The sequence below is a fragment of the Pristis pectinata genome, chromosome 2 (genome assembly GCF_009764475.1).
Source record: "Pristis pectinata isolate sPriPec2 chromosome 2, sPriPec2.1.pri, whole genome shotgun sequence".
NCBI classification, from domain to species: domain Eukaryota; kingdom Metazoa; phylum Chordata; class Chondrichthyes; order Rhinopristiformes; family Pristidae; genus Pristis; species Pristis pectinata.
Genome location: NC_067406.1, coordinates 35,646,254 through 35,672,121, shown reverse-complemented (window position 1 = coordinate 35,672,121; position 25,868 = coordinate 35,646,254). Strand labels below are relative to the sequence as shown.

The window sequence follows — 25,868 nt, the reverse complement described above, 5'->3', positions numbered from 1 at the left end:
CTTCTTAAATGCTGTCAGTGACTCTGTTAGTACTCACCACTCTCTGGGTTAAAAAAAGATCCCCATCTGATCCCCTATAAATCTCTTACTGCTCACCCTAAATTTATATCCTCTAGTTTTATTTGCCTCTGATAAGGGGAAAAATTTCCTGTAGTGTACCCAATCTATACCTCTCATAATTTTATATACCTGTAAAGGTGACCTCCACGTTATGGCCGCTTGGGTAACAGAAATTTGCCTTTCAGAATTAACAAATCACAACCCAAAAAATTTGATATATAGAATAAAATTTGCTCTTACAGAATTTATGTGAAAAAAAGTAACTAAGTAAACACAATTTGTCTTTCAATTCATGTTTCTTGATGCACACACAAATGATGTGGCTTCACATTATGGAAATTTGTGTTATGGACCATTTTCTAGGAATGTAGACCACAGAAATGCTGGTGCCACCTACTTGTATATACTTGTATCCATTTGTATTCTACACAAGCTACATCCACCAGTACATGCATGCCAAATAGAAGTGACTATGTTTGAGAACACTACGCTAGCTAATCAAGCAAGGCCAGAGAAGACAGAGGGTAGTGGTGGAGGAGTGTTATTCTGACTGAAGGTCACACAAAATTTGGTAGAGTGTTGAATAGTGAGGACGGTTGTCAAAGGATTCAGCAGGATATATACCAGTTGGAAATGTGGGCATAGAAATGGCAGATGGAGTTTAATCGAGAGAAGTATGAGGTGTTGCACTTTGGGAGGTTAAATCTAAGAGAAAACTATACAGATTTTACTGTCATAGACCCTTGTCATAGCTCCCTGAAAGTGGCAACACAAATAGAAAGGGTGGTAAAGAATACATATGGCATGCTTGACTTCATCGGTTGGAGTGTTGAGTAAAAAAGTCAGTAAATCATGTTGCAGCTGTATAAACCTTTGGTTAAGCCATATTTGGAATATTGTGTGTGGTTCTGGTTGCCACATTAAGATATCTTTATTAGTCACATGTACATTGAAATATACAGTGAAATGCATCTTTTTGTGTAGAGTGTTCTGGGGGCAGCTCGCAAGTGTTGCCATGCTTCCGGCGCCAACATGGCATGCCCACAACTTCCTAACCCATACATCTTTGGAATGTGGGAGGAACCTGGAGTACCCAGAGGAAACCCACGCAGACACGGGGAGAACGTACAAACTCCTTACAGACAGTGGCCGGAATTGAACCCAGCTCGTTGGCACTGTATAGCATTACACTAACCGGTACACTACCGTGCCTGCCCTCACTACCCTGCCTACCGTTCCTTACAGGAAGGATGTGGAGGCTTGGAGAGAGTGCAGAAGAAGTTCACCAGGATTGTGCCTGGATTAGAGATTATGAGCTATAAGGAGAGGTTGAACAAACTTGGATTGTTTTCTCTGAAGCATCGAAGGATGAGGGGTGACCTGATAGAAGTATATAAAATTATGAGAGGAATAAATCGTGTAGATAGAGCCTTTTCCCCAGGGTGGAAATGTCATGTAGTAGAGGACATAGTCTTAAGGGTGAGAGGGGGAAAGTTCACAGGAGATTTACATGGCAAGTCTTTTACACAGAGAATGGTAGGTGCCTGAAATCCACTGTCAGAGAAGGTGGTGGAAGCAGATGTGATAGTAATGTTGAAGATGCATATGAACAGGCAGGGAATAGAGAGATTGCAGCATGCTATTGTGCAGAGGAACTTGGGAGGGCTTGTGCATGAATCACAGAGCAGGTCCATCAGGTTGATTCTGGAGATGAGGGGGTTAGCCTATAAGGAGAGATTGAGTTGCCTGAGACTATACTTGCTGGAATTCAGAAGAATGAGACGGGATCTTATAGAAACAAATAAGATAGAGGCAGGAAAGTTGTTTCCACTGGTAGGTGAGACTAGAACTAGGGGACGTAGCTTCAAGATTCGGGGGAGTAGATTTAGGATGGAGATGAGGAGGAAGTGCTTTTCCCAGAGAGTAGTGAATCTGTGGAATTCTCTGCCCAAGGAAGCAGTAGAGGCTAACTCATTAAATATATTTAAGACACAATTAGATAGATTTTTACATCATAGGGGAATTAAGGGTTATAGTGGAAAGGCAGGTAGGTGGATCTGAGTCCATGGCCAGATCAGCCGTGATCTTATTGAATAGTGGAGCATGCTCGACAGGCCAGATGGCCTACTCCTGCTCCTATTTCTTATGTTCTTATGTAGATACCCACCTTGTGTAGGCAGATGTGATTAGCTAGATTGGCATGGTCGAAGCAGGCATCGTGGGCCGAAGGGCCTGTACTGTTCTCTGTTCTAAGTACACAATTCCAAAAGTTGTTCTGAAGGTGTCTGACCAAATATTTTACATTTTCTGTCTAAAAAGGTGCAGCAAGATCGTCATGAGAAATAAGAGCTCGTCAACAGCACATAATCTTAATTAATCCAGTTATAGCATATAGACATCCAAAGAGCTTGGGAAATTGACATAGTGCATTTTGTGGATAGCAGCACTGTTTATAAAGTATGAGGGTGGAAAACAGTGTATGTTTAAGGTGGTTGATGGTAATACTGAAGGATGATTCCTCAACAATATATGATATCTAATATCTTGATAACTGAGACAGTAGCATTCAACTGGGAGCTCATCTTCAATGTTAACAGAAACCAATATTTACAATTTATTTTATGTCTTTGTTTTATTAATGGTTTTTTATTGTTTGGATAGTGCACTAGGCAGGGAGGGTTAGATGAGCTTCTGTAAATTGGAAAAGTTTGAGGAAGAATGTATGGATACATTAGCTGATAATAATGGACATATTGGAATGTTGATCCATTGTTGGATGTAAACATTGAAATAGATTTGATAAATATTTATACTATTAAATTGCTTAATTTTGTATTAATAATTTATCTTCCAAATAGATGAACATCCAGCCTCAAACAGCAATTGCTAAGGCGATATCAAAAAAGTACAAAAAGGTAAGTAGATTTAATTAACAGTTTCAGTTGATTTGAAAATGAACACTTTGGTACCATTAGTATAAATAGCTAATAACTTTACAGTGCTGCCACTATTATTTGGAAATGCTAATGTACTGTTGAACTTAGGACTAGATAAGAAGTTGATTTAAAATAGGAAATAGAGATGACCTGTAAAAAGTAAAGGCATAGGAATTTAGCTGTTCTGCAACTGTTTCTCAGCCGTTGAAGGACAATTTTGGGCTGGCTTGCTTCGCTTCATCTTAGGAATCACCCAGGAAATTGTGACGCTACCAACTAGGATCATTCAGTATGCAGATATTGGTGAATTTTATCATTTCAGGTTGCTTACCTAGGATCTGGAACATTTTTGTTTGTTATTTTAACTCCCAATTGTTTTGCTTACACTGCTAGAAGTGAATTTTGCTCATGTTGAATTCTTACTCATTAACATGTGATGTGGGTGCAACCTTGTGTGATCTGGTAGTTGCCCTTGGTGCAGGGGGAGTACAGGAGCAGTAAAAATGGAGCAAGCAATTAGCAAGTTAAATGGTAAGGTGGCTTTATTACAAGGGGATTAAAGGAGAGGAGTAAGGAAGGCTTGCTGCAAGGGTACAAGCTTTCGATAGGACCAATCCTGTAAAGCTGTGGGCATTCTTGTCATAGGTAGTTTAGCATTGCTTCATTATTAAATTCCTGAGATCAGGGTGTTATTTTATGAAGTGAGATTCAGTGTGATGTGCTGATATCCACTTCATTTTAGAAAAATGAAAGGGTATCTCATTGAAATATGGAAGATTTTGAGAGAGGTTGACAGAGTAGATGGTAAGAGTGTTTCCTTTGGTTGAGAGTCCAGATTTAGACCGAAGATAAGGGATGATCATTTCAGACCAAGGTGAAAGGAAATTTCTTTGATCAGAGGATTATGAGTCTACCCAAAAAGCTGTGGATGTTTAGTCATTGAGTATATTCAAGGCTGAGAGTGATAGTTTGGACACAAGATTATTTTACTGAATGATGAAGCAAACTGGATGGTTCAAGTGGCCTACTGTTAGTTGTTTTTCTTATATTCTTTGGGATAACTCCAACAATAGGGAAGAGAAGGAGGAGGGGGTTGCCATGTATTAGGCTATACTTCCAGTGGGGCTTCAGGGAGCACTCCTCCAATGTGTATTTATTTTGGAGGACTGAGATGCAAGATATCTTTGCTTTACAAAGGCCTGGATAGCCCTGCATACTGTTGGATCTGGGAGGTCAAGGCCTCTTTCACTTGAATTTCGTTCCCTTATCAGAATGAAATAGAATAAGCTTAGTTTTGTCTGCCTGATCTGCTTCCCAAGTTGCTACACATTGCCCTATACTGGCATACAATACTTAAGCATATCCATCGCATAAAATTTCTCCCTCAATGACCAGCTGCTTTGCAGCCACACAGAGTGTATTGTGCCTGTGCCTGGTATCCTAGCAGCCATTATGGCTCATTTGTCCTGCGCAAGTGGCTAGTATGGCTTTTATTTTAGCCAGGCTGCTATAGCTGCTTTGGTTCAAGCTTTGACTCTTTTAAAATCCTCTTCAAAACATGCTACTTTGTCTTCAGTCATTTCTTCTAATTTCTCAGTTTGTTACTGGCTGTCTTTTTTATTACGTTCCAATGTAGTTCCTAGGAAAGATTTTTGATGAAAAAGATGACATAAATGCAAATTGTTTTTGTATTAAAGACATGAAGTATGACACATGTGATGCCATGTATTTTAGAGGTTGTATTGTCTAAAAATTACATCAGCATTTCTTAGAAAAGTAAGTAATCTTTTTTACATAGGATGATGATGATACAACTGAGGTGGGAGATGGAGATGACTGGAATTTAGGAAAGACAAATCTAATCAAACCTGTTGATCAGCTAGATCTTACTGAACAAGTAAGTAATATCTTTTTAAATACTTTAAATAGTATTTCATAGAAACCTGGAGCATATGTTGGTCCTTACTGATGCAAAACTATTTACTTTTCTTTAAAAATGATTTAAATATTAAATTTATATTTCAACAATTGAACTGTTGCAGATGTTTAATCTTTGCCATATACTGCAATTCTCATTATGTTAATTTTCCTTAAACTGAAGGATATACCATTAGGATGTTTTATCAATACCCTCAACCATATTTAGAAAGGACAGGGAAATTGGGGAAATAACAATATTGGTACAATGTTTAATTACAGAGGAGACAGGAATTTCAATGAGGGTGATCAGATGGTGGAAGGGCTATGATTGCTATTAAAGGTAACTATCTTCATGTCTCTTAGAACCATAGAAAAACTACAGCACAGAAAAAAAGGCCATTCGGCCCTTCTAGTCTCTGCCGAAACATTATTCGGCTAGTCCCATTTACCTGCCCCAGCCCATACCCCTCCAGACCTCTCTCGTCCATGTATCTATCCAACTTACTCTTAAAAGTTAAGAGCGAGCCCGCATTTACCATATCAGATGGCAGCCCATTCCACACTCCCACCACTCTTTGAGTGAAGAAGTTCCCTCTAATGTTCCCCCCAAACCTTTCCCCTTTCACCCTAAAGCCATGTCCTCTCGTACTTATCTCTCCTAATCCAGGTGGAAAGAGCCTAATTGTACTAACCCTGTCTATGCCCCTCATCATTTTATAAACCTCTATCATATCTCCCCTCATTCTTCTCCGCTCCAAGGAATAAAGTCCTCACATGCTCAATCTTTCCTTATAACTCAACTCCTGAAGACCCGGCAACATTCTTGTAAATCTCCTCTGCATTCTTTCGATCTTACTGACATCCTTCCTGTAGTTCGGCGACCAGAACTGCACACAATATTCTAAATTTGGTCTCACCAATGACTTATACAACCTCACCAAAACATTCCAACTCCTATACTCAATACTTTGATTTATAAATGCCAGGATTCCAAAAGCCTTTTTTACAACCCTGTCTACCTGTGACTCTACTTTCAAGGAATTATGTATCTGAACTCCCAGATCCCTTTGTTCCTCCGCACTCCTCAGTGCCCTACCATTTACTGTGTATGTCCTCCCTTGATTTGTCCTTCCAAAATGCAACACCTCAAACTTGTCTGCATTAAATTCCATCTGCCATTTTCTGGACCATTTTTCCATTTGGTCCAGATCCCCCGCAAGCTTTGAAAGCCTTCCTCGCTGTCCACTACACCTCCAATCTTAGTGTCATCCACAAACTTACTAATCCAATTTACCACATTATCGTCTAGATCATTGATATATACAACAAACAACAATGGCCCCAACACAGATCCCTGAGGCACACCACTAGTCACAGGCCTCCAATCTGAGAAACAACCGTCCACAACCACTCTGTTTTCTCCCACTCAGCCAATTATGAATCTAGTTTACAACCTTTCCATGGATACCCATTGACCGAACCTTCTGAACTAATCTCCCATGTGGGACCTTGTCAAAGACCTTACTAAAGTCCATGTAGACAATATCCACAGCCTTACCTTCATCTACTTTCTTAGTGACCTCCTCAAAAAAACTCTACAAGATTCGTTAAACATGATCTACCACGCACAGAGCCATGCTGACTATCCTTAATCAACCCTTAGCTGTCTAAATACTTGTATGTCCTATCTCTCACAACACCTTCCAATAATTTACCCATTACTGATGTCAGGCTCACTGGCCTGTAATTACCCAGTTTACTCTTCGAGCCTTTCTTAAACAATGGAACAACATGAGCTATCCTCCAGTCCTCTGGCACCGCACCAGTGGCTAAGGACATTTTAAATATATCTGCCAGGGCCCCTGCAATTTCTGCACTAGTCTCTCTCAAGGTCCGAGGAAATATCTTATCAGGCCCTGGGGATTTATCTACCTTTATTCGCTGTAAAGCATCAAGTACCTCCTCCTTTTTAATCTCTATATGTTCCATGACACTAGTGCTTGTTTCCCTTCCTTCCATATCCACGATGCCAGTTTCCTGAATAAATACTGATGCAAAAGAAACTCTATCTCTTGATAGAGTTGATATAGTGGAGAGATGTATAGAAAAAGATTCATGAACCTCTGGCTCACACAAATATGGAACCAGCATATTATAGTCATCAGCACACATACTCCAACCTGGAAGCAATGGATAAGGCTGAAGAATAATTCTGACTCCAATTTTTAGCAATCCATGGCCTGAGTATCAATGAAGGACAAACTAATCCCCTTTAGCAATTTCATTTCAGTTTCACCAACTACATAGCATTTTGTGACCCGACAAAAGCCTTCCACTCAGTCAACCAAGGAAGATATGGAGAATCCTGAAATTTGACTCTACTCCAAAATTGGTACAGTTCTACATCTCTTACACACTGACATGTAAGCCATGATCCTAACTAGTGGGGTCAGCATATACTGGATTTCAATGTAGTGAAAGTTGGATTTAAGCCCCGGTGCACAAGCTAGGTAGTGTCATTGCTCCATCCATCTTCCCTATCTTCCTTAGTGCAATACTTAGCTGCAACGAGCTTCCCACTTGACAGGATTTAATCTATAGGGGTAAAGGAAAAATATTCAATATTCACTCCAGAACCAAGATCGCCCTATTCTCTGTCATTGATTTATGGTACACAGAAGATTCTTGCATATAAACACATTTGGAGGCCATACTCCAAGCCTTTGTAGACCTTCACTGAAACACATGAACGATGAAACTTGCATTAAGTATCCATAATGGAAAGGTGCTCTAGCAATACGTCCTTGCAACACAACATTGACTCCTCTGCAATCCCTGGCAATCAAGGTCCACAATGAGATCCAGGATATTCTAGATCATTATCCACACCTTGGGAGTTGCTTGTTAATGAAGACAGATGTCGATGAGAAATTTACTATTATCTCTAGTGTGCCAGCATAGACTTTGCCCAACTGTGCAAATAAGTGTTTGAAGACTGACCTCAACATTTTATATTGTGCCATTATTTAAGAAGGGCTGCAAAGAAAAAACTGGGAACTATAGACCAGTAAGCCTAACATTTGTGGTAGTTAAGTTCCTAGAGGGGATTGTGAGGGATAAGGTGTACAAATGTTTGGAGAGACAGGTTGATTAGGGATAGTCAGCAAGGTTTTGTGCATGAGAGACCATGTCTCACGAATTTGTGTTTTTTTTGAAGAAGTAACCAAGAAGATCGATGAGGGCAGGGCGGTAGATGTGGTCTGTATGGACTTCAGTAAGGCCTTTGATAAGGTTCCACATGGTAGGCTACTATGGAAAGTTAGATCTCGTGGGATCCAGGGAGAGCTAGCTAATTGGATACAGAATTGGCTTGATGGTAGGAAGCAGAAAGTGATGGTGGAAGGTTGCTTTTCAAACTGGAGGCCTGTGACTAGTGGTATTCCCCAGGGCTCAGTGCTAGGCCCATTGCTATTTGTCATCCATATCAATGATTTGGATGAGAATGTACAAGGCATGGTTAGTAGGTTTGCAGATGACGCTAAAACAGATGGTGCTGTTGACAGAGAAGATCTTGATCAGCTGGGTAAGTGGGCCGAGGAATGGCAAATGGAGTTTAATTCAGATAATTGCGAGGTGTGGCATTTTGAGAAGACAAATGAGGGTAGGACTTGCAGTGAACAGTAGGGCCCAGGGAGTGTTGTAGAACAGAGGTATCTTGGAGTACAGGTACATGGTTCCCTCAAAGTGGCATCTCAGGTAGACGGTGGCGAAGAAGACTTTTGGCATACTGGCCTTCATCAGTCAGGGCATTAAGTATAGAAGTTGGGGTGTTATGTTGCAGTTGTACAAGATGTTGGAGGCTGCATTTGGAATATTGTGTTCAGTTTTGGTCACCCTGCTATAGGAAAGATGCCATTAAGCTGGGAAGAGTGCAGAGAAGATTTACAAGGATGTTGCTTGGACTCGAGGGACTGAGTTATGGAGAGAGGTTGAGCAGGTTGGGACTTTTTCAGTGGAGTATAGGAGAATGAGAGGTGATCTTATAGAGGTCTGTAAAATTATGAGGAGCGTAGATAGGGTGAATATGCAGTCTTTTTCCTAGAATTGGGGAATCGAGAACTAGTGGGCATAGTTTTATGGTGAGACGGGAGACATTTAAAGGAACCTCAGGGGCAACTTTTCCACCCAGAGAGTGGTCAGTATATGGAATGAACTGCCAGAGGAAGTGGTTAAGGCAGATACGTTAACAACATCTAAAAGGTACATGGACAGATATATGGATAGGAAAGGTTTAGAGGGATAGGGGCCAAACACAGGCAAATGGGAATCTTGGTTGGCATGGATGGGTTGGGCCAAACGGTCTGTTTCCGTGCTGTATGATTCTATGAAATAACCTCATCAAATTCCTGGTTTACCAACAAGCAGTGATCCCAGTCTTCTTGTATGCTTCAGAGACATGGACAACCTTTAAAAATTAGGTATCTCAAATCAATTGAGAGGTACTGTTATGAACCAGCAACAAAAGAAACACGCCGAGTCATGTATCAGTGTTAAAAACTACTTTATTAATAACTACTTATGATAATAAGAAAAATAAAAGTAAAAATGTTAGATTGTTAGAAGTAAAAATGTTAAATCTTAAATATTAACCCCAAAAACTAAACTCGAAGTGTGTGTGTGGCAAATTCCCACACTCCAAGTCCAGGAATAATTCTCAAAGTTCAGTTCAGCAAGCCATAAGGTGAAACATGAGCAAAGGCTTCTTCAACAACCACCATTGACTGAAGACAAAACGTAGAGAGAAAATAGAGAGTAGTTACGAAATCTAAATGTTCCACTTTGGAACCCAAACGACACCTCAGTGTCTACTCAGCAGTGACCACTCCACAACATCTGCCACCCCGAAAGGCACTTTAATCATGGCCGTCCACACAAATACCTGTTTCCTTCTGTAGGTCAACAACAAAGTGAACTCCATTGCTTTGTTCCGAAGTATCGGTCACCCCAAAAAGCAGCCACACACACACACACACACACACACACACACACACACACACACACACACACACACACACACACACACACACACACACACACAAAATGCTCTATCTTAAAGAGGCATTCACCACTGTCCGTAACAGTACCAGCAATGCTTTCTTTACAAAATTCTCCACATCCATTGGCAGGATAGGTGAAATATTATCAACATCCAATGTCTACATTATCGATCAAGATTGATTAACTCCTGTGAATGAGCTACATTCTCTGCATGCTTACATCAGATCTTCAAAACAAGCACACTAATCCAAATTCCATCATGGCAAACAATTTCCAGGAGGGCAAAGAAAACACTTCAATACCATTCTTAAAGTCTCCTTAAAAAATGTAAAATGCTCACCTACCCGGGCTTGTAACTGCTCAAAATGAAGTTTAAGCATCCAGGAAGGCAATGTGTACCTTGACTCTTTACAACGTGAGCACACAGAAACCATGCAAATATTGGAAAGAGTTGGAACTTTCTTTGGAACTCTTTTTCTAAAAAGGTGGTGGAAAAAGTGTCTTCGAATACTTTTAAGGTAGAGGTAAAAAGATTCTTCATAAACAAGAGAGTACTGCAGCTATACAGGAATGCAGAGTTGAAAGTACAGTCAGATCAGCTATAATCCTATTAAATGCTTCAGTGGGCTCACTGGGCCAAGTGGCTTTTCCTACTCCTAATTTACACATTCATTATTAAGTGAAGCAAATCTCTGCTTGAGGTGTTATGAATGACTGTTCTCACTCCAAGAAGCAAACTATTATGTCAGAAAACGATTACTTTCCATATTTTATTACCTTCTGCTCTATTTCTGTTAATAATAATGCCGGATAATCGGAAGTCCAGACTCATTTGCAATAAAGATGTAATAAACTTACAAAGTAGAAAAATTTAAACAATTAATAACTATCTTGTTACTATAATTCACAAATGTCCTTCTACTTTCGAGATGTGGTTGCAGAGAATTTTGACTGGAGTTGTATTATAACACAGTACTGCTGATTGTCTGACCCATGCTCCATCTGAACCTAGCTCTCTGTTGGAATATGTGATCAGTGAATTTCGCTATTCACTTTAATTTTAAATATATAAATTCTGGTTTTGTTTAGGAACTGAAGGAAGAAATTACTCGTGTTCTTACTGCCAACAATCCACATGCTCCTCAAAATATTGTGAGATACAGCTTTAAAGTGAGTAATGTAATTCAGTAAATTGCAATATTTATGAGAGAAACTTTATATATTTATGTATGGTTTGAGGTGTTTAATGAAAAATTCCATCAATGGCTGATAGTCACAGTTTGGTAGAAAACAAGAAACCATCTACTTAAGTATTATTCCATGTCACTGAAAAATTGTCTTTAAAAAGAAAACATCCTGCTTTGCTTTCCATTGTTCACAAATATGCTGGCCATGAAATTGATCCATTTATCACATTTTGGCACTAGGTGTGCCAATTATTTCAAATTTTATTAATGAATTAGATATCTGAAGCCTCCACATCCTTCCTGTAATGTGGCGATCAGAACTGGGCATAATAATCTAAGTCTGGTCTAACCAAAGCTTTATACAACTGCAACATGACTTTGGTTAGCGTAATGCTATTACAGCGATAACGACCCCAGTTCAATTCCAGCTGCTGTCTGTAAGGAGTTTGTACGTTCTCCCCATAACCTCCAGGTGCTCTGGTTTCCACATTCCAAAGATGTACGGGTTAGGAAGTTGTGGGCATGCTATGTTGGCGCTGGAAACGTGGTGACACTTGCGGGCTGCCCCAAGATCGTTCTACACAAAGATGCATTTCATTGTGTGTTTCGATGTACATGTGACTAATAAAGAAATCTTAGCTTTTGTACTCAATGCCTTGACCGATGAAAGCAAGCATGGCATTCGCCTTCTTTACCACCCTATCCATTTGTGTTGGCACATTCATGGAGCTGTGGATTTGCACCCCAAAATCCCTCTATACATTAATGCTCCATAAGAGTCCTGCCATTAACTGCATACTTTCTTCTTACGTTTGACCTCCCAAAATGCACCACCTCACACTTGTTCGGATTAAACTCCATTTGCTATTTCTCTACCCAAATTTCCAACTGATCTATATCCTCTGATAACACTTCCTCACTATCCACAAGTCCACCAATTTTCTTGTCATCTGCAAACTTACTAATCAGACTACCGACATTTTTGTCCAAATCATTTAACAGAGATCCCCGCACTAATCCTTGTGGAACACCATTGGTCACAGACCTCCAGAAACCTCTGAGATGTTGTTTCTTAAGCTTATGTTGGGCCATCTTGGGAACTGTGCAGGAAGCCACAGTTAGTAGGTCAGAGTGGTAATGGGATGAACAATCAAGATGACAGGGAACTAGCAACTCAGGGTCACCCTTGCAGATTCAATGGAAGTGTTCTGCAAAGTGATACACCAAGGAAGAGGGGAACACATTGTGAGTACTGAGTGCACTACATTAAGTTGAAAAATATGCAAGTGAATCACTGCTTCAGTCCTTTATTTTTCCTTTTTTCACTTCCTTTTGCTTTCTTTCTTATTTTTATGAATTGACTATTAAGGCAGAGTTCATTAAATATTTGATGTCAGTTCATAAGTCAAGCATTATTTCAACACTTTTTATTTCTCTATATCTCTGCTGTCGCAATGTCTATTATTCTAGACTTAGGATTGTTTTTGTTTTCTTTTTGTGCGCTGTTTTTCTCCAGTACCTTGATTGAAATCATTTATATTATTGATTTTGCTAGATAAAGGGATTGCTTGTATTTTGTAAGATTTACTTGAATTCTTAATTTGCCACTTTCTTTTACATTAAAGGAAAGGGCTTACAAACAGGTACCATTAATTAGCCAAATGGCCATTCATTTCTCATTGGATGGAAACCTACTACACAAGGATTCAGATGAAGCAAAGCGACAAATGTCTAGATGGGAATTTCCCGAAGGTACATGAATTTCTTTCTTCCTAGATTCAATCCACAAAGATATTTAAAATATTCATGGTTGGGGGAACTGGACAGCAGAGTGATTTAGCATACAGTCTTTTCGCCTAGATTGGTCAATAGCATATTAATTAAATTGAAGTTTTTTGACCTAAGATCCTGAATGAATGAGATTAGGCACTGTCAATATAGTGCCTAGAGGGCATGTATTCACACCACAAAATGGATAGCAGCTCTGTATTGTATTGTACTTAGCCAATTTAATCTCCTACTCATTACTGACGATTTCCGTTTATCTTTCAATGTGTTCTTTTTGGTGAGTGGGAATGGCAGGTAGGTGGTAGTGGAGGGGGTAAGGGTGGTGCAGCATGGTGTAGTGTTGAAGGTTTGTTTATCCTATTATAAAGGCTGTTAAAATACTGAGGTAGAATCAGTTGTACAATATTAAAGATTCTTAAATACTGTACATTATCTTTTATGCATGCTATGGTTGCAATTTTATTTGGATAAAAATTAGACAGGGAATAATTTACATTTAAAATTAGGAATATTGTTAAAATTATGAGTAATATGTTGATGTAGGTCAATATCCTTTATACTGCATCAGAAATTAAAACTTGGGTTCATTACTATTTGTGAATTTAGTGTTTATGCACAAACAGTGAGGAGTGGCATCCAAAGAGAGAAACTGTTGACTAAGTAAAACAGTGGTCTCATGCACTACATTTGAACCATTTTCCTTTCAAAAATACCTGCTTGACTGAAGTGTTGCAGCACAGAATTTACCTTTACAATTTAACTGAAAACTAAGTTTGTGCAAAAATGTGACTGTTTTATCAGTGGAGTCAGTGGTGTATATGTGGATCTGCTTGAAGCATCCGAAAAAGAAGTAAGCAAATTTCAATTTGATCTTCCTTAATTTATTCTTATTTCCTCTGCCTAAATCAGAAAATGAGGGATCAAGAATATTACCAATCCAGCGTCAAATGTAAACAAGACCACTTCATCACAAATTGTTGAAGTTGGATGGAAATTAAGAACTTCACATTATTACTGCTATTGCTATTGTTATTCAAAAACCTAGACTAGCATTGCTTCTATTTTGGTATGCCCTGATGTTTGACTCGCCACATGCTGAACTTGTGCAGTGGTGCAACACTAACTGGCAGGAAGGAAATCACATAAGTGTTGTTTAAAGAAATCAAGCAGTGAGTATTTCCAGTACCTTATGATGTGTTTTAGCACTCTGGAAAATGTTGGTCTTGCTGCTCTTGCTGCTTTGTAAACATTTTCATGGGTGATCTCACAGAACTGATTTTAGGCCTGGAGGAAGAAACCGAACAGCGAGAAAAATGCTAGAGAACAGAAGTACTCACAACAAGAAAGAGGGGAAAGCAGGCACAACATGGGAATTCATATTTACAACAAACATTCAGAGAGCAGTTCTACGAGGTAAACTTCAATCAGCAGCAATGTCTAAGACTATTTCACTTCATCATTTTACAAGCTAAGTCACCTACTGAAACTGACAGTCTGTGTCTCTCCAAGAGACCCAAACTATATTGTCCACTGTTATGCTCAACAGGTGCAGTATTAACTGCTCCGTACTCTAGAACTTCACTAACATGAGGGACTAACTGATACTACTGTCTATACAAGAATTGCAGCAGGAACAGGATAAATAGTACTGTGAAGGAAAAAGGGTGGAGAAACATCAATCACCAGTGCGAATAATTGAGAGGACAGAGTTTCATCTAAGTTATCCCTGCCTTCTCCATACCTCAACACCTGTAGTCCTTACCACTATCTTTACTATTACCATCCAATTATCTTCCTTCAGTATCACTTTTGTAGAATACTCTCATCTTATGCGTAAGCAGCAAAAAAAAATCCAGAACAAAAATAATCAGTATATCACAAAAGTTATTTCTATCTGTATTCAAAATTTGACCATAATAATAATTATTGGTAGTCTTGTTTGCTCATTTATCTATCCTTTTTCTCCTATGAATGATTTCAACAGTACATTCTGGGGATGTAGTTGAGCTTTCATTGAGATCCCTTCTGATGGACATAATGCATTACCACAGACAGGTGTAGATCTGTGATGGGAAGGAACAATTTTGAATAGACTAGTTTCCTTCACCTAAATTGGCAGACTTATGACCACATTTTCAGCACCTGAAATGAAAGGTTAGGAAGAATTACCTTTCAGTATAAATGAAGATGACAGAGAGAGACGTGGCAGGTAAAAGCATACGCAATTGTTACACAGAATGCATTGGGAAAGCTAGAAGAAAAGAAGCAGTTAAGTCACAAGAGCATCCTGCATGAAGTCTTCTCCACCATTGCAATGACCACAATTGTGCCTCACCTCATCCCCATAATAGGAAACATGTTTGCATCAATGGAGGACAAGGTCTACAAGTTTGTTCAGCCTTCTTCGCTGGTGGTGCCTTCATCTCTGACTTTCTACAATACAGAAGGGAATATGTTACTGTGAATCTTGAGGAGCTCAGAGAACTTAACCCTGTTTATAAAATATAACATATATTGGCTATGACAGGTAGACACTTGCCAATGGGAGTGGATGAAAATCTTTACTGAAGCTTGGAGTGACATTTGACAATTGGATTTAAAAACACTTGCATGTATCCTCAATAAAGTATGTTCTCACTGACCTTCCTGGGATCCAGCAGACTGAAAAGTAGATGCATCTTCCTTGGCATAATTCAGGAGCAAGAATGTGCATTTAGAACGTAGAACATAAAGTAGTACAGGGCAGTGACAGGCCCTTCAGCCCATGATGTCTGCGTGGACACTGAATCTTCTATTCCCTGCCTGTTCACGTGCCTGTCTAAATGCCTCTTACAAGTTGCTATCATATCTGCTTCTACCACCTCCCATTGCAGCGGATTCCAGGCACCTACCACTTTCTGTGTAAAAACAAAAAAGCTTGCCTCGCACATCTCCTTTAAACTTACTCCCTCTTACCTTAAACCTATTCTTCTCGTATTTGACTTTTCAACCCTGGGGAAAAGACTCTGACAATCTACCCTCTCTATGCCTCTCATAACTTTGTATACTTCTATCAGGTTGCTCCTCAACCTCCAACACTCCAGAGGAAACAATCCAAATTTGTCCAACCTCTCTTTATAGCTAATACTCTCTAATCAAGGTAACATCCTGGTGAAACTCTTCTGCACCGTCTTCAAAGCCTCTACATCCTTCCTATTGTGTGGCAACCAGAACTGCATACAATACTTCAGTAACTAAAGTATTATACACCCACAACATGACTTCCTGACTTTTGTACTCAATGCCCTGACTGATGAAGGCAAGCATGGCTTATGTCTTTTTACCACCCTATTCTCTTATGTTGCTACTCTCAGAGAACTATGGACTTGCAACCCAAGATCCTTCTTTACATCAATACTTGTAAGGGCCCTGCATTTATGCACAGTTTCCTCTTGCATTTGACCTTCTAAAATGCAACACCTCACACTTGTCCATATTAAACTCCATCTCCACCCAGATTTCCAACTTCTCCTGCTGTAACAACAAGCAATTGACAACCTTCCTCACTATCCACAGCTCCATCAATTTTCATGTAGTCTGCAAACTTACTCATCAGACCACCTACATTTTCATCCAGATCATTTATATATATATATATATATATATATATATATATATATATATATATATATATATATATATATATATATATATTACAAACAACAGGTGTCCCGGCATAATCTATGTGGAACACCAATGGGTCACTGACCTCAAGTCAGAGAAATATCCTTCTACCACTACCCTATGTCTTCTATGATCAAGCCAATTTTGTATTCAACTTACCAACTCACCATGGATCCCATATGACTTAACCTTCTAGACAAGCCTACCAAGATGGACTTTGTCAGATGCTTTACTAAAGTCCATGTAGATAACATGCACTGCCCTACCCTCATCAGTCATCTTCATCACTTCCTCAAAAAAACTCAATAAAACTTGTGAGACAGGATCTCCCCTGCATAAAACCATGCTGACTTTCCCTAATAAGTCCATGATTTTCCAAATGCAAGTAAATCCTGTCCCTAAGAATCCCTGAAAATCAAAAACTGCAGATCTAGATAAAAATAGAAAATGCTGGAAACACTCAGCAGATTCGGCAGCATCTGTGAAACAAAGTTAATATTTCAGGTAAAAGAACCTTATTGAGAACTGGGAAAGAGATAAAGTATGTTAGCTTTAAGTTGCAGAGAAGTTGGGTGAGAATGTATAGGACAAAGGGAATACCTTTGAAATGTTGAGGCCGGGTATGCCTTGGGATAAATTGTAGAGGTCATACAGTTAATGAGGGCAGTTAGAGAGAGAGAGAGAAAATGAACAAAAACTTTGAAATGATTGCAGCTGGAGAGTGAGAATACAAAAGGGTGTAAAAGTTACGAAACGCAGGGCTATAGGACATGCCCACTAGGTTAGGCTGTGCTAATGGAGAGAGAAAACTGAGCAAATATCATAGATGAATGATGTACTACAGAAATGTCTAGTTTTGATTCAGACAGAGAAAGTTGTAAAATTGAAATCAAGTTCAGAAACCTACGAGTTCCCTAGACAGAAGATGAGCTGTCGTTCCTCAAATCTACATTGGGCTTTATTATAACAGTACAGGAGGCCACAGGTGAAAAGATCAGAGTGGGAGTTCATGTGTTTATGTGCCTTCCTCCCAATACATTAGACCTCTGGCACTGCACTGCATAAATACTTCAGTAGCAAAGTCTGCTGATACACATGCTGGTAGGTCACTGGTCAAAGGTAAGAATGATCTAGCCCATTAATTTCTAGCCTCTCCTGTCCCATTATCTAGAGGAAGAACCTGAAGCAACCTCTACACCAGTTGATGTGATTCCATCTGAAAGCGCAGAGAAGGTAGATACAGAAGAAGATACAGAAGAACTTCCAGATGCAAAGGTACAAGCATTTAATTTGAACAATCAACTTACACTTGGTTATATTTAAATTTAGTTATGATAACCCACATTTTGTAGTATTGAATCAGAGCCTCAGTCTTGAGTGAGCTTAAGAACTGGGTGCTAACCAACTACAGAGGTCAGAGAAAAATAAAGTCCCTGGTTGTCTCGTTTCTCTTGGGATAATTAAAATAGATTTGTATATTATCATTTATAATACATTTCTTTGTTTCACAATGATGTACTTAAAATTGATGTCAGGCTTTATTAGATTTTGTTGCAGATACTCAATTTATCTCATATTTTCACAGCATTGAGATAGATTTAAAATTACTATTTGGAGAACAACTGGTGAGTGCTTCTGATGTCCTGATCAATATTTATTCCTCGACCAGTTAGAACTCTATGAGTTATTACTTACTGTAGGCCTCAGCTGGGCATCTGGAAGGACGCAGAAGGAATATGCCAAGATGTAACCTGGATTGAGGGACTTAAATTAGGCGAAGTGTTTGAAAGAATTAAGGCCACTTCCCTTGGAATAGAAAACATTGGAAGTAAAAAGTGACATCATGGAAGTTTTCCAAGTGATGAGGTTTTGAGAGATTAAATGGAAAATAAACTATTTGCTCTGACAAGTGAGCCAACAAGTAAAGGTCATATGTTCACAATCAAAGGCAAAGGATGAAGAGGAATCTTTTCACTTAGAGAAATATCAGGATCTGAAGGTGAAAAATGATTCCATAAGTAATCTTAAAAGGGAGTTGGATAGATATTTGTAAATGAAGAACTTATGCAGTTAGGAACAAAAAAATGTGGACCTAGAATAAGCATGGCTGCCCTTTCTGAGCTAACCCCTTTTAGATTTTTCTTTTATCATTTATGTACATGAAGAATTTCATTTATTTTAATATTCCTTGGCAATTTAATTTCATAATTTTTGTTTGATTTCCTAATTCTTTTGACCTAATCTTTTCATATTCCTTTTTGTCTCATTTGCCTTCTTTGTCCATGCACTTGATGTATCACCATTTATTGGATTCATTTTTTCCTTTTTTTCTTTATTTTATGATTTCATATTGTCATTAACTAGTTTGTTCTTTTTTTAATGGTTTGGATTTCTTCTGGATTATAGGGAATGAAAGGATGAGTTAAGATTTAATTGTTAATGGAAGAAAGTGATTTCGTTGAATGGCAGAGCAGGCACAAGGGGCTAAATGGCTCACTCTTATTTCATTTTCTGAAGTTCTTAAGTAACTATTATTCAGTACTTTCCTTTGACCTTTACTCTTGTCACTCATACATGGGAAGCGGATGTTGATAGCAAAGCCATCCTGAACTACATCAACTTTGTGGTGTAGGTGGGAGTTCCAAAATTTTGACCAAACAATGGGAAGTTGATGCATTTTTTTCCTTATTTAGATGGTATATAGAGAAGAGTTTGCAGATACATCCTGATACTCACTGCCTTTGTCTTTCCAGATGGTAGAGATTGTGTGCTTAAAGGTATTTCTGAAGAAGGACAAGGGTTATGGGTGCTTTTGGGAGTGGCATCATCTGCAAGCCCCACACACCATCCTGATTTCAAAACATTTCACCTTAACAATGCTGGAACTGCTTGCCTAAAACCACAGCAGAAGTACCTTCACCAGAAGGTCTCTAGCAGTTCATGAGGGCAGCTTACCAACCCTTCTCCAGACAATCAGTAATGGTCATCTGGCTGTAATATCTGCAGTACATATCTTTGGGCACGTAGAGTTATAATTATCTTTACACTTTTTTAGAAATTGCTTCTAATAAAATACTAAGTAATTGTAATTTAGATTCTAATTAATTGTTTTTATTGCATTAACATGGATGAAATACAGCCTTTTATGCTTGTGTTTACTGGTTATTCTGCAGGGAATGGAAGAGGAAGAAGAGAAGGAGGAAAAGGAAGTAATTAAACCCAAACAGGAACGAAAAATTCCCAACCAATTCAACTTCAGTGAAAGAGCTTCGCAGACTTTCAACAACCCTATGAGGGTAACACAGAATAATTTGTTCATGGACCATCTAATTTTAGTTATATCGTCAACTTTTCAGGGAAACCTGCTGGGAACATAAATGCAAGCAAGAAGAGACCCAGAGTCTCTGTTAATACATTTAAAAATGTAATCTTAGTTTTCCTTATGGACTAAGGATTACTGCTCCTGGCTCCACAAAGAATCCTTGTGCCATCGCCTGGCTTGCTGCACCAACTGTAATCAGAAAACACAGAATCTGATCACATGATCAGAAGGTATATGTTTCTTATAGTCAGAACACCACCATGTTTGTGGCTAACTTTCTCTTAGCCCTTGACTGCTACCACATTCACCTGCTCATGTGCCTCAAGCCTTACAGGTTGCACTGGGGTGAAATCAAACAAAATCTGACACAACTGGAAGGTTAGTTGGTTCCTGTACTAGTACCACCAGTGCACAATGGTTACAAAGTACTTCCCATCCTTCTGCAGGTTGACCATGAAGGAAAATGCTTGGCCTACAGTGTATGCCGTAATACTGTTCCAGAGATGGTGTAGCATGCTTCATTATGTTATCAGAACAGTGTAACATGTCTCTAGTCCAAGTACAGTCTTTCAGGCCTAGCTGTGTCATCACACACATCCCCACTATGTAATCCTGTGGAGCATCACAGTGAGAGTTGCAACAAGGCTACAATCCAGTTGAGCAGTTGGTTAAACAATTCCTGTTAATCATGCTTAGAGAAGCTGACTCCACTACTCTCCTTTGGGTCCAACTTTACTCAGAGATCTTAGGGTCCCACTGTTCTGAACCAGCTCCTTAACAGGTGGCTCTTTGGTTGCATCCATTCTACCTCATTATGTCCTCTTCCATGGCTCCCCTTCCCAAGAACATCCTCCAGGCACTGTAAGCATCATTCCAAACCAAGGGATTCAACACACGTTTCCTTGAAAGGTTAAAAAAACGATTCTGGTCAGGTCAGACCACCTTTACTCTCTGTCAATAGCTCTTCAGAGGAATTGCATCCATATTGTGCTGACTTTTCACTGTGTTCTGTCTCCTCAAATGGATTTCACAGTCAGAGGTTTTAAATCTCACTTTACATGATCACCCTCACAACAGGCCGTGTATGGCCAATCAGACTCATGGCAGATTGCTGCTGTCTTTTAATAAGAGATTACTAGATAAGCATATGGAGGAATTTAAAATAGAGGGATATGTGAGGTGAGGTTTAAAGGTCAGCACAACATTGTGGGCCAAAGGGCCTGTATTGTGCTGTACTGTTCTATGTTCTATGTTTTTCTTCAGATTTAGTCAATTTCTTCCAATTGATATGGAACCATTTAACTGTGTGTACCATTAGGCTAGTCTTGTCCATTCTACGGTGGGGTCCCTCTCATAAAGTTTCAAACACTCTCATTCTAATTCCTTACCAATCCTTGGTCCTCTAAAGTTAACACTGATAATGAAATGTATTCAGTAACTAAAAAAATGCCTTGTCTTTTATCCTGCTGAAGAATATTGAGATGTCTAACCAATCAGAAACAGGGCAATAACAACAGAAATGGAAGTAGAGTAGTATATATGTGTGAGTAGAGGAGCATATATATATATGTGTGTGTGTGTGTGTGCGTGCCTTAAGGAGCTTTTTTGCTGAGTGGCCTGAATTGGAGAAATGAACAGTGGAAACAAAGGAACAATATGTGTCACGAACCAGCAACAAAAGAAACACACTGAGCATGATTCAGTGTTAAAAACTATTTTATTAATCACTACTTATGATAATACGTAAAATAAAAGTAAAAATGTTAGTATGTTAGAATTCAAAAATGTTAAACCTCGAACATTAACCCCAAAACTAAACTCTTCGTGTGTGTGTGTGTGTGACAAAGTCCACAACTCCCAGTTCCTGAATGGTTCTTAAAGTTCAGTTCCGCAAGCCATAAGGTGAAACATGAGCAAGGGCTTCTTCAACAACCATCGTTGTCTGAAGATAAGATGTAGATGTAGAAAAACATAGAGAGAGTACATACGAAATCCAAATGTTCCACGATGGAACCCAAACGACACTTCAGTGTTTACTCGGTAGTGACTTCCTCACCCCGAAAAGCATCCGAACCGTGGTCGTCCACACACAAATACCTGTTTCCTTCTACAGGTCAGCAACAAAGTGAACTCCACCGGATTACTTCCAACTTCCATACATGGATTTCAGTGGCAAACACAGTTATTATTTCTCATCCATCGATAGAGAAAACAAGCAGGCTGGTGTCTCTCTCCCTTCTCTCTCTCTCCTTCTTCTTCTTCTGACTTCTTCAACAACGTCATTAGGTCCTTTATCTTCTATTGACGTAAGCACGCCCCACACACACATACACACACACTCTCTATCTTAAAGGGACTTTCACTGAGTCCGTAACATATGCAATACAAATTTATCAGTATGTTGTTTAACTCAGAGTACTTGAAGTTGATGGCAAGAGTATTTCACAAATTAGAGACCATCCAAAACAGATGTCTCTAGAAAATTCTCAGAAGAGTCTCAAATCAAGAGCTGTATTGGACAACAATTGTGAGACCAAAGAGTGAAAAAAAAGATGATGTAGAAGGTTTGCAGGTGTATCAAATACCAACAGAAACTGCCCAAACAACCAAAGTTTTGACATCAGACAGGAAGCATAAAAGAGTCATCCCAAGGAGAGATGGCAAAGAACAGTAGAGAAAGTAGTGAAGGCAAGTGATTTGGTATGCCATTATCAGACTGGCAATAGATAAGCACCAATTGTATTTTCCCATAGAAGCCATTTGAGATGTAAAAAAAATTGAAAGATGAATGAATATTAATGTTCTACCCATTAAAGCATTTAATGGTACATTTTCTGCTCAATGAATAAATGAAAAATAATGGAATAATACAAAAGCAACCTGTTATGTACTCCTAGCTTGGAGCAGCAGTAGAAACAGAAGTAGAATACATACTGCACTGTTTGCTACCTCAAGAACCTTCTTCACTGAGTGGCCCAAACTGGATAAACAAACAGTGGAAATGAAGGAATAACATGCAATGCAAATTATTGACATAACCACCTCAACAAGAATTACTTTCCCAAGAATTAATTTCTACTTACTACATGAGAAATGTTTCAATGGCCAGTTTCTTTTCCATGTCTGATTGTAGGTGAATTTTAGTGACAAGCTTAAGATAATGAAATTAAGATAATGAAAGCTTAAGATAATGAAACAAATGGTCCCAAAAACTGCAAATGGAGAGAGTGTCGTTTAGTGGATAATTTTACCAAGTCTTTCATTCCCATGATTATTTTAAACTTACTGGAGCAGCAGAGGAGGATGAAAGTATGTTCCTGATCTGGAGCCTTCTGGATTTTCGGAGGCCAACAGGAATTACGCGGGGGAGCACACACATTATTAGATAATGATCTGTTACCCAGGAAAATACAACATGGTCATGTATACATGCGCAGTAAATGAACTTGGCATTTGCCTTAATTAGCTTGATATCAATTTTTATCTGATTTTCCCACATTAAAGGTACTATGCAAATACCAGTTATTATTGTCCTGCTTGCGAAACAAGATAAAAGCTACAAATGCACAAATCAGTGTCATTGGTCTTTGCAGTCCTCCCAGGTGTGCCAGAAATATCTATCTTAGCAGAATAACTAGGAGTGCTACCCTACCAGCATATATTAAATAATAATTATTTGATACAGTATATTTTTAACAAGAAATTATGCCAATGTTCAATGTAATGATATTGAAAGTGTCCCTTTTCTGTTTTGCAGGAAAACGGATGCCAGACAGAACCACCTCCAAGAGCAAGTTTTTCATCAACAGCCAACCAGGTGAAATCGTTCATGCATGTTTTTACTATGGTTGCTCAATAACCAGCAAAAGTGCAAAAACTGATTGATTTCACACATATAAATATCGAACAGTATTACTACGCAAGAAAATACATATACAATATATTGAGTGAAATATTAAATATACAAAATCTTTCTTGTAAGACTCATCTTCACTTTTATGCAAATTACTCTGATTTGCCCATCTATCTTGTTTTCATCGTAATCCCTTCCATTTGTTGTTTTGTTTCTTTTTTTTTAAAGGGATTTTTGTTTAACCTTTCTTCTAATCACTTTTTAAAACCATTATGGCTTTGGTTCTGTTACTTTTTTTGAAGCAAAATGTATTTTTATTCTAATATAATTGCATGAAATGTGTAGTGATGATAGCAAGGCTAACTATGTTCAATGTAACAGTACTGGAAATTTCCACAGCTCCTTGAAGAATAACACTTTATCCTGCATTCTGTTATTGTTTTTCTTGCACTGTCTCAATGCACTGTTGTAATGAAATGATCTGTATGGATGGCATGCAAAACAAAGTGTTTCATTGTACCTTGGTACATGTGACAATAATAAACCAACTTACCAATTTACAATTTAAACAGTTAAATGGGGAAATCTAGAAGTTATTATCAGTTACATACTGTTCTCCAGCAGATTGTCTTGTTGCAGCCTTCCCTGGTATAATCAGCATTGAAATTAGTGTTCTGCAGAGAACCTTGCATATTATTTTATATACACATCTTCTTGCAATAAAATGAAAGGTTACATTTTGTAGAAAGAGATGCTACTGATTTTTTAAAGGCATTCTAAGGTATATGTGCTGCTGAATAGCTACAGTAGTCACGAATAATTATTTCAGAATTCCATGAGTTTTTAAATAATTTTTTTAGTGCTTTCCCTCAAAGTTTGTTCATGATTTTTAATATTTTTCTTATTCATGTTTATATCTTAGTCTTCAGTTTATTCCTTGTGTAATGTTTAAAAGGTTAATTAAAAATTAAAGCTTCAAACTGAATTGCACATATCGGAATTCTTCAACCTGATTAACTGCTCTGACATCTTGATGATATTACTGATGTAGGATGTCATAGCTCTCTTACAGAAGATACCTGATTGCAAATCATACCAGAAAAGGGGAGATACACGGCACAAAATCTCCGAATTATTCATGGAAACTTCCATGATGGCAACAGCAATTGCTGTTGTCTGCTCCTGAACAGAAAATCCTGACCAATAAATTCAACATATTTCATTCTTCTTCTTCTGCCTTAAATGCTTTTCCAATTAATATTAGGATATTTCTATGGGTCTGAGGTTATTTCTTTCAAATTCCTATATCAATGCATTGCTCTTCTTGCTCCGAACTTCCTCAGCAATGTGAAATTTAACCATGTGATTTCTTGATCTAATGTCCAAGTTATTAATCGGGTAATATAGATTGTTAAATAAAAAAATCCAACACAGCCTTTCTGAAATAGATACCCTCAAATGGTGTTTAAGGTAATCATCAATGTCTGCTCACTTTGTTATGCTGTTCTTGATTGGTGTCCTCAATCCAGGGATTTTGAAGTTTCCAATGATTGTGACCTTGTGGAATTCTGTAGTCACTTTTATCTTCTAAAGCAATTCTCTCACACCTTTATCACTTCATATTGATGGACTTAGCATTTTTGACAAATAATTGCCATTTTCACAATTCATTTCAACCATGTTATTTCAGTGTTATCTTGTTCTGCTTGATTTTCTATGTTTCATTAGCTGATACTTAAATGAAGCAACTCCTCCACTTCATTTTCTTGATATATTTTGAACAGTAAAGCCACCTATGAACATTCTCTATTGTCATTTTTCAGTATTATTATTCTCAAAAACTGCTCTTTCTGCTTTCAGTGGGAAATCTTTGATGCTTATGAGGAAGAATTAGCAAAACAAATGGTCAAGAAAGAGAAGCCAAAGGTACAGACGACAAAAAAAGATGAAAAATCAAATAAAAAATTATCAGCTATTGAAATCATGGTGAGTGTTTTGTCATAACAAATGATAATTAAAATCTTGAATAAGCTGTCCACTGAATTTCACTCTAAATAATTATCTGTTCATGTATGCCTATG

General features: G+C 38.3%; 1 protein-coding gene across 1 annotated transcript in view; it reads left to right on the top strand.

Moving 5' to 3' along the window:
* Positions 1 to 25,868, top strand: part of dnai1.2 (dynein, axonemal, intermediate chain 1, paralog 2) — a 115,384-nt gene that overhangs the window by 9,571 nt on the left and 79,945 nt on the right. Inside the window, exons 3-10 of the mRNA XM_052032280.1 lie at positions 2,919 to 2,975; positions 4,795 to 4,893; positions 11,064 to 11,144; positions 12,787 to 12,913; positions 17,784 to 17,887; positions 19,786 to 19,908; positions 23,692 to 23,751; positions 25,648 to 25,773. Of these exons, the coding sequence (XP_051888240.1) occupies positions 2,919 to 2,975; positions 4,795 to 4,893; positions 11,064 to 11,144; positions 12,787 to 12,913; positions 17,784 to 17,887; positions 19,786 to 19,908; positions 23,692 to 23,751; positions 25,648 to 25,773 (777 nt within the window). The remainder of the gene's footprint in view (positions 1 to 2,918; positions 2,976 to 4,794; positions 4,894 to 11,063; positions 11,145 to 12,786; positions 12,914 to 17,783; positions 17,888 to 19,785; positions 19,909 to 23,691; positions 23,752 to 25,647; positions 25,774 to 25,868) is intronic.